The sequence below is a fragment of the Diabrotica virgifera genome, chromosome 9, assembly GCF_917563875.1.
Source record: "Diabrotica virgifera virgifera chromosome 9, PGI_DIABVI_V3a".
NCBI classification, from domain to species: domain Eukaryota; kingdom Metazoa; phylum Arthropoda; class Insecta; order Coleoptera; family Chrysomelidae; genus Diabrotica; species Diabrotica virgifera.
In genome coordinates this window covers 221,845,306-221,858,436 of record NC_065451.1, presented here as the reverse complement: position 1 = coordinate 221,858,436, position 13,131 = coordinate 221,845,306, and the positions used below count along the sequence as shown (strand labels likewise).

General features: G+C 33.0%; 1 protein-coding gene across 4 annotated transcripts in view; it reads left to right on the top strand.

Moving 5' to 3' along the window:
- The first annotated feature begins 202 nt into the window (after positions 1 to 202).
- LOC114330180 (protein nervous wreck) overlaps positions 203 to 13,131 on the top strand; it is a 163,716-nt gene continuing 150,787 nt past the window's right edge. For 3 of the 4 annotated variants that reach the window (XM_050662900.1, XM_050662903.1, XM_050662902.1), the window contains exon 1: positions 203 to 340. In XM_050662900.1, the coding sequence (XP_050518857.1) occupies positions 320 to 340 (21 nt within the window). In that variant the 5' untranslated portion in view covers positions 203 to 319. Of the gene's footprint in view, positions 341 to 4,179; positions 4,314 to 13,131 lie in introns of those variants that run through there. The other variant, XM_050662901.1, reaches the window with a different exon arrangement.

Here is a 13,131-nt window from a genome sequence, read left to right as displayed (position 1 = left end):
CTATTAGTAACAAGGTAGAAAGTTACAATAAAATCGCAGTTTTAAAGAAATAATCGTAAATCTGGCATCAATGTTTTCAAGCGATTACCGTTGTAGGTGGCGGTTCGGATTCGTGTCGGAGGCGGTCGAGCGCTCGTGCACCACCGCCACTACCGCCCCCCATTCGTCGCTCGTCAGAAGTCACATAATCGATAGAAGTTCAGCCGCCGCCGCTAGCGGAGTTGATGGCGAAGTCGGGAGTTTCAGCTACGTCGACGGGAGTTGTGGTGAACGCGTAGTGAATGGTTGCCCCCCGAAATATCCGAACACGGAGCAGAAGATGCAACCTCCGCCGAGAAAGGTGGGCCTCATACTTTTAATATATCAGTAGGACACGCACCCTGTATACTTGTAGGCCTATTAGATTGCCTATCGGAAAGGTGTTGCGAAATGACATGTGTACCTCACTTTGCAGAACATGTAATATGCATTTCTAGGTTCTCTAGGTTCTGATTTTCCCCGGTATAGAGTATATCTACTCTTTTCCATAGAGTATTTTGAGGTATTTTTAGCCTATTTTGATTTTACTAGTGAATTTCTCAGTTCGTATACTTATGATTTATAGTTTTTCCATGACATAACATGTTTGTGTAGAAATGGGCCATTCCGTATATGTATACATAAATACACACATATACACACTCACATACAGGATGTTGCTAAATCCGATCCATAAGGGTCAGCTCAAGAACCTCTTACATATTAATAGAAGTACATTAAGAAGGTTACCTAAACGTTTAATTTGGCATATATTTGGCACAGATGTATTTTAGAAAATTGTTATTTAACATAAACTGATCATTTATCTTTCTATATGTTAGCTGTGCAATTTTTTAATTCGTCCTCTTATGCCCTACACTACACAGTAATGAAAGTTAGATATCAATGTGGAAAATTCTTCATCTTCAAGTTCCATCTCCTATCGAAGGTTGGAAATCATTATGGTTATGTGGACCCTGTTGTCGGTGTAAATGGTTCTGAACTACTGCATTCAAACCATTTCCTCAAGTTCTTCAGTCATTCTTAATCTTTCCACAATTCGCTTTCGTCAAATTTTTTCTTGCATAATAAGTTGTAAAAATGAATAAGTATTTCTGCCCTCTCATCACATGTTTTAAGTACTCAAGTTTTCGTCTTTTGATATACTTAGTAATATTATTCTCTCTTCATTCTTCATTGCCTATCCTTCTAATTACTTCCATGTTTGACATTCTTTGAATCCGTGATTCAAACTATAACACCAAAATTCAAAGGCAGCCAACTTATACAGATATACTTGCTTTAATGTCCACGCTTCCAAGCCACAAAGAAGAATAAAGAACACGTAACACCGAAGCATCGTTAGACGTAGTTCTAACCTTATAATTAACAAAACCTTATCTAACAAAACCTTATATTGCACATGCTATTTTAATACGTGTCTTAGTTTCTTTTATTTGGTCTACACTTAATGTCATCTATGCTCATACGTAGTTCTAGGTTTCCACACTCTTCATTACAGTATCTTCAATAATCAATTGGATATTTGCATTTGCTGATTTATTCATGATTATCCATTCAGTTTTCTTCAATGTTATCTTCAGTTCGTATTCATGACAGCATTCATTAAGGGGTTGCATTATTATGTTCTGTAAATCATTGTTGTTATCCGTCATTACTGCTGTCTCGTCTGCAAAACGTAAGTTATTCAAAACTTCTTCATTGATAGATATATCTACCTTCTATTGAATCTGAAAGCGCTTCTTTAAATATCGTTTCACTGTATTCTGGTTGTTAACTCTTGCCTTGGCAAGTTTGTTTACAATATACAGTGATGAGCGCGCTAATAACCGGAAAAATAGCGCAAAAGATGGAAAACACATTAAGTTTGTGAGATAAAAAGAAATGAAACTAGTGGAGGTGGGAGATTTAGCGATAAAAACCTAAAAATATATATTTTATTTATTGTTTCCCATCTTTAGACGTATCGGACGAGTTTGGCAACTGCCACTGTCACAGTGACAGTTTTAGTTGACATACTCCTCTAATACGTCTAAAGGTGGGAAACAATAAACATAATGTATATTTTTAGGTTTTTATCGCTAAATCTTCCACCTTCACTAGTTTCATATCTTTTTATCTCACAAACTTAATGTGGTTTCCATCTTTTGCGCTATTTTGCCGGTTATTAGTGCGCTCATCACTGTAGATTAGATACCTATCATTTTTATATCACGACTGTCAATATTTTTGGTTTTTAATATCTCTAGAAGCTTTATATGTTTAAAATGCCTTTTCAAAGTTTACAAAACATAAGTAAATGTCATTATTCATATCCATACATCTCTGGGCCAGCACATTCCAAACAAATCTCTGGGCCAAACAAAGCATTTCTTGTGCCCACATAATTTCTAAAGCCAAAGACTTTTAACAATTCTGCCGTGTATTATTAAAAAAAAAATGGACTGCAATCGTCTTAAGGCCATCGGTACATAATTCTCAAATATTTTACGGCTATCCCTACTTTTTCTCTCTTTACACGGTAAATTGCGTGTAGTGAAATTCACACTGTTATGGATATATAAACATTATTAGAATGTCATTCTACTTGACAATGTCATCATTAACTTTAAAGAGATGGCTTTTGAATGTTCTTGGATAACTGTTATTTGTATAATTGCAAATTATTAATTCAGTTAATAAATCTGATAATTTTTTCACTGTGTATTCAGTGATTGTAATAATTTATATGCACAACAAAAACTAATACTCAATCGAGAAAAGAGGAAAAGTGTTAAAGTGATTTTTTAATAATATATTGTTAGTATGGAACACTCACAATTTTAAACATCTTCAACAAGAAAATACTTGGATCACAGAATATATTATTATGATGTATTCTCTGCTTTGAACTTCCATAAATAATAAACAATAAATAACTTTTTATTAAGTTCACGTCTTAAATCAATTATTTATCAAATACACTTTCAATATTATTTAATCACCAATTCAAAATATTCCCGATGCCATGTCAAATATTTAAAACTGTCAGTGTCTTGTCGTCATATTCTATTTGACTCAGTATGAGAAAGATAGCGAATGTTCGATTTGGAAAATATCACCACGGACATGGTGTCCATTTTTTCCGAATCCTTAAAAAACTAATAAATATTTTTAAAAAATTTAAACGCAGAATGAAAGACTAAATTATTATCGAGGGCCGAAAGTCCCTTAGAATAAATAAAAAGTTACTTTTGAATGAGATACCTATTTGAAATTAAAAATCACACTACATTTTCTCTTAGTTTTTCACCCCTGTAACTTATTAAAATAAACATTATAGAAGTTTTTAGGGACTTTCGGCCCTTGGTAAGAACGTTATCTTTCATTTTGCATTTAAATTTTTCAAAAATACTTATTAGTTTTCTCAGGATTCGAAAAAAATGAATCTCCATTTGAATAGCATTGCAGCCGTAAATACATACTCATCCCCTTAATACAAAGATCTATTCTATCTAGGGATTGTAACAGTCTGATATGTTTATATTATTAAAGAGTTCAACCAGTACTTACACCAATAACATCTTCATCAATGAGTTTTGGTAATTCGATGAGCAAATTGTGTGATTCAGTAGCTTTGTCTTCTTTTGCGTTTTTGATGGCATGTACGACTTCTTCTCGTAATATTGGTGGTCCCTCTGCGGTTTCTAATGATAGTTCTTCTCTTTCATCATTAAATAGTGGTTGGATGTAATTGGTCCAGTGATACAATCTCTCCTTCACATCAATAATATTATCCCCTTTATCATTTTTAAAGATATTCGTTCTTGTGGTATTTTAGAATCTGTTATTTTTTTGATTTTTGTCTTAACTTAATTTAATTAACTTTAATTAACTTCCTGAATTAAATTTTGTCTACTAAGAAAAGATCACTGAGGTATGCATAGTATAGCTTTACCAGTCGACTAAACCATCACCCTGAATTAAGATTATCTGGATTCAATTTTTCGACAAAAGGAAAATTTGTTTTTATTGTTTATTTACGAAATTGTTGATAACTAATAAATAATTTGGTGTTATCTATTTACGTTAATTGTTAAAATTAATATCTGACGAAGGATTTGTTACTGATTACTTATCTATCCATTGAACTGAAAATATCAAATTATTACCTATCAAGTTATCTTAAAAACAAGAAAATATTAGAACCTATATACCTACAAATATTAGCGTAATATCAGTACAATCCATGTTTTTACACCAAAGTGGGAAAATAGAGTGCCATGGTAACAGAAGTACGTATATACCTACTTATCATTTTCTTTTTTCTAGTAATTTTGTCTATACATTTGGTATTTATTTATTTATTTTTAAAGCTCAGCAGGCCTTGAAAGCATAGGGCTGGAAAGTTTAATTTTCTTATAATCTTTCCATTAACTACTTCATTCGATAGGAGTTATCAACGCTTCTCATTTGTTTCGGCCTTCTGTCATACGTTGTATAATCTATGTATAATATTAATTAATATACGACGTATGACAGAAGCCCGAAACAAATGTGAATCGTTGATAAGCCCTATTGATTTCTGTTCAATGCTTTTTCTTTCCAATTCTTAATATTACTTTTTGTAAGTTATCTTATATTTTATATCTACACCCGAGAGGGTAGAAGGTTTAAAGATTATAAATGAGTTTTCTTATACGCTGTCTTTCCATCTCTTTCTTAGTCTACCTTTTTTCTTTTTTGTATTGGCTTTCATGATAGTACCTACCATTTTCGATATTCTTTCCTTTCTCATTCGTTCAATGTATCCTAAATATCGTCTTCTCTGTGCTTTGATTACCATATTTATTTTTGGTTCCCTATATAGTTCTTCAAGTTATTTATTATTTCTTCTACATTGACCATCTATTTTCACACCCCCATATATTGCTCTTTGTATTTTCCTTTCCCATCTTTCTAAAAGGTCTATTTCTGATTTTTATCAATGTTCGATACTTTCTGTTTCCTTTTGCTATTCTTCCCTTTATCTCCCCTTCCTCATGTCCCTTTTAATCTAGTTTTACACCCAGGTAAGTAAATTCTTAAACTCTTTTGAACATGCATGCATTTTCTCTTTTTTCCTTGTATCTCCAATGTCCAACCCTAACCCTTGGTCTTGGGTTCTTCGTAACCAGGGTTAGACAAAATGTAACAATTAATGAATACAACTTTGAAGTCGTCAAAGAATTCAAGTACCTTTTTTATTATAGTATTGTACACTAATATGGCGTTATGAGGTACCTCACCCAGCGGTTTTACCTCAGTTTCAGCGAAGATCTATGGGCCATAATCTGGGCCATAATCTTCGCAATCTTCTGTTGTTTAGTGGCTGCAGTAGTGGTAATATTAATTGGTTGGCGTGGCCTTCCAATTTCTCGTGGTGTCTGTTGGCTCTTTCTTGAATTACTGTGTTGATTAACGGGATGTTTAGGTCTTTATGAAGGGTTTGGTTGGAAATATACCCCAGGGCATTTTCGATGGTGCGTAGAATTTTTGATTGAGTTCTTTGGATAATTTGTTTATTTGATTTGTTGGCACAACTTCATAGTTCTATACCGTACGTCCATATAGGTTTGATGACTGTTTTATAAATTAGCAGTTTGTTCTCAATGGAGAGTCGAGATTTTCGACCTATAAGTCAATTAATTTCTTTTACTCTCAACTCAATTTTTTTCTTCTTTAAAATGTGTTGTTTCCAGTTTAATTTAGAATCAAGATGAAGCCCCAGGTATTTGACAATATTCTGTTGTGGTATGTTGACTTGATTAACGCTAATATTTGGGCATTGGTCTTTCCTTAGTGTGAAAGTTATATGTGTTGACTTACTTTTTTTAGCTTTTATCTTCCATTTTTATCTCATAACATCTGAAAATAAATATGAAAAGGACGTGGCAGCCAGGATCATTGCAGGAAACAGGGCATATTACTCATTAATGACCGTACTAAATCAAAAATACTCTCAATACCAGCAAAAATAAAAGTATATAAGACAATGATTTGCCCCACAATAACGCATGGAAGCGAGACATGGACTTTGAACCAGCGGGAAACGACAAAATTACTGGTTCTTGAAAGAAAGATACTGCGGACTATCTATGGGCCTTGCAGAGAAGAGACAACAGGAGAATGGAGAAGAAGACACAATGATGAACTCCAGACAGTATATGGAGAAAAAACATAGTACGCTATATTAAAGCTAACCGAATAAGATGGGCGGGACACGTGCTAAGATCGAGTGACGAAAGACTTCTGAACGCCACATTCTGGGAAAGGACCGATGGCAAAAGGTCAGTTGGTCGCCCAAGAAAGAGATGGAAGGACGCAGTAGCCAGTGTTCTACGTAAAATGGGAGTACAGCAATGGGAAATACACAAAGAAACCGAATCAGAAATTTTTTCAGACGGGAGCAAAAGTTGAAATCGACAGGGTGTTACTATTTGGCATATCTGTTTAATAAAATTCCACTCATACATTGTTAAACTATTGTTTATGTATATATTTGTTATGCTTATAATAGCCTTTACAGTTTCTTCTAGCTGAATAAATCTTTCCAACATATAAAATTTCGAATTACAACGTGTGGAAATATCTTGCAGTAATTTGATAGGATTCCCATTTACCTGGATTTTTTGAAAACATAAAAGTTTAGCAGTTGCTTGTAGAACTCTTTTTAAAGTGGCTTCCGGTATTTTTTTATTTTGGTTAAATTTTTAATGATGTCCTCATATCATTTTTGATGACGACGTCCGAGGTGGAAGTCGAAACGTCAATAAAATCATTTTTTAAGTTAAATTGTGGCTGATTTCCTTATCCTTTAAGCCATCGTTCACAATAAAGTTTATTGTGTGTATAAAGCATCCAAAATGTTTCATTTTCATATCATTTTGTATACCACCTTTAATATTTTGTACATTATAGGAAACAATAATTAAAATTTTGTTTTCTACGTTCTCCAAGTTTTATAAGACAGCTTTATCTTACAAATATTGCATGATGCATAATTATCATCCACTTCTATAAAAACGTTCCATAAGCTACTAAATTTTTCTATTTTTGTTTGGCACTGGTGGCATGGTATGCGTTCTAATAGCCAACCCAATTTTATAATAGTGACCTAAACAAAATAATAACACGTGTAGAATTCTACGATGGTCCATAGTGGTAACACTTTTTATTCGGAGTTTAACATACGAATATTTCGTTGCTCTGTTAAATCACAACTACACGCAAAATTCACAATGAATAAAATATCGCTTTATCGCTATTTAGCCCACCTCTAGACTCGTTCGGCTGATTTAAAACAGACTGAAATGGTAAATGGACGCGGGATCTTGCATTTGTATAGCTTAGTTCAGAATCCAGCAGTCGACTAAAGTATTGGACTTTTATAATATAATAATTATTTGAAAACCTTTTATTGGCCAACCGCCTAGAGCCGAAATACATGTATGTATTTGCTATGATCCGTTTAAAGCTCGCTGGACCTGTAGAGTTGTAGAACCAAATGATTATGATGTTGATCTACAATGTGAAATTTCCCATGGGTTTTTTTTATCAGAGTATGTATCTCTTTATGTAGTCTTTTTAGTCCTGCTTTTATTATTTCCGCCAATAATTTTGTTATTTCTGTGGTTTTACTATCTTTTACACCCTTTATCGGAATCGTAATCAATGGAGAGGTTGTAAATAATATTCGATACGCAGACGACACTGTACTAGTTGCAAGAACAGTAGAAGAATTACAACGATTACTTACAAACATAAATATTGCTTGCAACAATTATGGCATAAACATTAATATCAAAAAAACCAAGTATATGGTCTTCAGTAAAATCAGTAAAATTCAGCACATATTAGTATAAACGGCATTCAAATTGAAAAAGTATCAAGTTATAAATACTTGGGAACTTTAATAAACGAAACTGGAGACCAAAACAATGAAATAAAAAGACGTATCGAAATTGCCAGGGCCACCTTCATAAAGATGAGAAAATTCTTCTGCAACAGAGATATAAGCATCCCTCTACGATTAAGAATGCTAAGCGGCTACGTATTTAACACGCTATTATACGGTGTACAGGCCTGGACTCTCAAACAGAACAACATAAAAAATATTGAAAGTTTCGAGATGTGGTGCTACCGTCGAATGCTGAAGATAAGTTGTGTTGAAAGAATCACAAATCTTGAAGTAATACGAAGGATAGGAAGAGACCCAGAAATTTTATTAACGATAAAACGAAGAAAACTCGAGTATTTGGGTCACCTGATGAGAGGTCATAAATACGCATTACTTCAAAATATAATGCAAGGAAAAATAGAAGGAAAACGGAATCCAGGCCGTAGAAGAATGTCGTGGATGTGGAATTTGAGAGAGTGGTTTGGCTGCACCACTAATGAACTTTTTAGGTCAGCTGTAAACAAAGTCAGGGTAGCCTTGATGATTTCCAATCTCCGATAGGAGTGGCACAAGAAGAAGAAGAAGACACCCTTTATTTCATTTTCTATTTCTTCCTTTGTAGGTATTTCTATTACTATATGACCGTCTTCAATTTCGTGGATTGTTTCCCTTTTTTGTTTATTTAATCCTTCTAGATAACATCTAATCCTAATAAATTTGCAGTTTTCTCCTGAAGAAGTCACTAAATCGTGATTCAGTATTGAGATATAGAACAAAATTGAGTTTTATTTCCTACTGACCGAATATCTGATATTTTGAACCACTACTCGTATAATATTAAAAATCAACATCTATCCCCTATTTTAAATAGAACATCTCTTGAAAGTGGAACTAAAACAGCGGCCGCAAGAATTGTTTTTCTGATACAGCAAAAAGAGAATAAAAAGCTGAAATAAGGATGCTGTCTGATGCGAGCTTTAAGATGTGGATATATGTAAATGACTCTCGGGAAATTGGATTCTCAAACATATCGGCGTCGGATTTTTGCGTTGTCTACAAAAAAATTACAATGTTGAGATTTTTATTGTAAACGTTGAAAGATGTTTGGTTTTAAAGCGTTGTTTAGACGGATAATATTGTCGTCAAACTTTTTGATTGATAGTTGATAGAAATTGATAAAAGGGAGAAATACCTTACCTACTCAAATACAAAAAGATCTCAGTTGTTGCTCCATCTTGTCTCTCTATTTTTTGTGCGGTAGGTCGTTACTTATTCTACCACTTCGTGATTTGTCCCTTGCTATTTTATTCTAACAAATCTTGTTACTCCAGGGTAATAAGCTAGAAATAGACCATGTTCGGGATACTCAAAGATCCAGGTAGCTGAATACTTATTGTATATCTGTAGGATAAAAACCTACCTGTTTCCTGCCTAGAGTTCGCGTCCGTTTTACTTTATCGTACTATATACGTAGTATAGTATAATAGATAAAGTTATAGGATCGTGCAAAAAATTTTTTTTCAGATTTCACTTTTTTTCGACGTTTTGAGTCCCGCTGAGTCTAAAAAGCAAATAAAAAAAACATGTCGGAAGTATGTACGTACGTACGTACGTACGTACGTATGTACGTACGTACGTATGTCGCCACCGCCCAGCAAAAACTACCGGACCGATTTTGATGAAATTCGGTATGAGTAAGTTTAAGAGAATTTTGTCGAGAAACTAAGCTTTTAAAAAAAACCTCTCAAAGGGGGGCCGAAATAGGGGGGTTATTTAGGGCCCATTTTTGCAAATTTTTACCGAAATGAATGAAATTCAACTCAAAGTAAGCTCATCTATAGGTAAATAAAAATACGGAATTTGACATTTCCAAATTCAAAAAGGCGGCCAACATGGCCGACCGCCCACCCGACACATTTCGCTACCTATCTAAAAACTTGTTTAAGATAAGTTTAATTTGAAAACGTCGTTATATAGCTTAAAGATGGGGCTATAAGAAGAATGTTATCGTTTTTCAGAGAAAGTTACGGGTTGCCTATATTTAAGGGGTCAAAATTTGACATAAATTTGAACTAGATTTTCTCAAAAATGGCTCCAAGGAATTTTTTTATTTTTTGATATGTTTTTGATATCCTATCGCTAAATTGAATGACATTAGTCAGATTTCTTAACTCCCTATAGGAGGCGAGTTATGTATTTTTTATAAAAAAATGTTTGAGTGCCCGTAACTTCCTTCATAATAGAAACTTAAATTTTAAATTTTGCAGACATATATGGTACTTTATTATCTATTATCACAATAAATTTTACCAAAAATATGGCTTCCGGTTGAACCGGAAATGAATAAAAAATCTTAATCTTTTTAGATGCGCCCTGTATATTTTTACATATTTTGAAAGAATGCAAAATTACCTTTCCAATGACATAAAATTCGTTGCTGTACCTCAAAAACTCGAAAAGTTACGGTAAATAGAAATTTTGCTATAATCTTAAGTGTGTCCTCTCTCACGCGATCATAGCAGAGCATTATTGTAGGGCACTCAATGAGGGTATTTGGCTCCGAATTCTATCCTACTACATTGATGTACTTGATATTTTCACAGTAAGTAGGGAATAGCTCAAGAAACAAAATCTACCCTATATACTATGGCGCTTTTATCTTGGGGCGGTTCCCACTTCTTCAAGGGGGTGGAAAATTTGTTGGTCAAAATAAGCACGGAAGTGGCTAAAGAACCTATGTCTAAGCAAAAACTGGTCTATACTTTTTTTTGAGAACTCAATACTTTTTGAGTTATGCGTAGTTGAAAATTGGCCATTTTCATTGAAAAATGACACCTTTCCGGACTGATTTTTTGTGAATACCTTAAAAACTATGCATCGAACTAAAAACACTATATAAAACATTATTTAGATTATAGATAATAAAGAGATTCGTTCATTCGTAAATGTTGTATTTATAATACAAAAATAGATATGGTAGGTGAAAATAGTTTGTTTTTTGGTGCATGCTCAAATTGGTGTATTCAACTTAAAATAACAGAGGAACGGTAGGTTTTAGGTGTATAATGCTACCAACACCTTTTGTAGTGTTTCAAAAGGCCTTTAAAAAGAGCACCGTTAAATGTCGGTTACATACAAATTAAGCGAGATATGGTGTAAAAAAATATAAGACTAATGTACTTTAAGGAAAAATGAAAAGTATATACATTTAACTCCCCATCCAACATAATTTAAATGTATTGTTTTTCTTTTGCAATACCTTTTAATATAGTGTTACTTCTACTTTCAAAAAGTTGAACGAGTTTAAAATGAATGGTTTTTGTAGAAAATGTGATCAAATTATAGAATGAATTTTTAAATTTTCTTAAAAATCTTCCTTTTTCTACATGTAATTCGAAAATAAAAATATTTCACCCCTGAGAATTGGTGGGAACCGCCCCCATGATAAAAGCGCCATAGTATATAGGATTGACTTTGAATTAGGAGATTGGACTACTCCCAAAATTTCCTTAAAATCCATGCAGTAGGATAGAATTCGGAGATAATATCTTGACTGGCATAATCGAAATAGAATGAAATGTAAATAATATAAGCTATTAATTTCTCAGAAAAATGAACTAATTTTAAATTCTAAAATATCAAAATAACGAGTAACTTTGTTATTTTTATAGAATGCCAGTATCTAGTACCATAACGATAATAGATCGGTACGATAAAGTTCTCGGGCGACCCTTTCGTCCAGCGTTTTTTAATTATTAACAATGTAGTGTAAAAATGGCGAATTTTTGCACCACATTTATCAGCTAAATAGTTGACATAAAATTACAAAATTTAATTTTTTAGATCATTAAAAACCTTCAAAATGCCGATTTTTTAAAGTTAAAAAGTTAATTTGATGCTACGCAAACTGCAAAACAAGCGAAAATCGTTATTTGTTAATAACTTTTACTAAAACTACCTTAGAACTTTAGTGTTTCACCCAAAGTTGGGTATTGGGGTACTTAACAAACCCTCAAAATTTGAGACCGATACATTAATAAGTTTTAAGAGTTATTCTAATTGTTTATTCCAGAGACCTTTATTTTGCAATAATATAAGACAGAAAATAATGAAGATAGGGCAATTCTGCGGATGCCAAATGAAAGTAGATGACTGATGATATCAAAATGTACTAAAAAAAGATAAAAAAATTATCTAATACCTACAGTTAAAAATCCTAATGCCATATTTGTGAAATTTTGTAGTTTATAAACATTTAGAATAACTTTAAAAATATTGTCCGTAGATCATTTAGTACGTTCTTTAACGGTAAAATATTGCAAACCCTCTAAATTTTAAAGAACCACTTGGATTGGCATGAAATTTGGCATACACATAGCTAATAAGTCAAAGAAAAAAAGTGATATTGTGCCGATGTGTGCTTTTGCCCTGGGGGTGAGTTTCACCCCTTCTCGGGGGGTGAAAAAGTATATGTCCAAAATAAGTTCGGAATTCGATAAACTGACTAATTCTAAGCAACTTTTGTTCTATAGAGTTTTTTCACCAAGTCAAAACTTTTCGAGTTATTTACGAGTGAATTTGTTCATTTTTAAACAAAATATCCACGTTTTTAGACGGTTTTTCGCAAGTAACTCAAAAAGTAAGTATTTTTGTCGAAAAAAATATTCTCAATAAAAATATACATAGTTTATAAAAAAATGAAAAAATGGTGCATATATTAAGTCTGTACACCCAGTATAAGCAAAGTTGTAGCTAATGAAAAGTAGGTTCTAATTCGTCAAATTCCAAATCGAATATTTCATCGAGAAATAAACAAAAAACGGAACACTTTTCGGGGAACACTCATTTTAACTTTTTGAAGTTATACTTCTTTATGCGCGATATGAGGATGAATTTTTATATGTTAAAACCTATGATCCCGGCGCATGCGCATTATAACTTTGTTCTGATTGGATGTTCAAATGACATGTCAAAAATTATCCAATATGGCAGCTGTAGCGCAGCTGTGGTTTGGACGGTTGACGGTTTGGTTATCTATGGTTGTTGCGTTTTAAAATTTGTGGGAAGAGAAACAACAAAGGTTAGTTAATAGTTATACTGCCTTTTTAAATAGTTTCCATATTATATTTTTGAAGTTATACTTCAAAATATTTTAATTTATGTATGTATCAGTC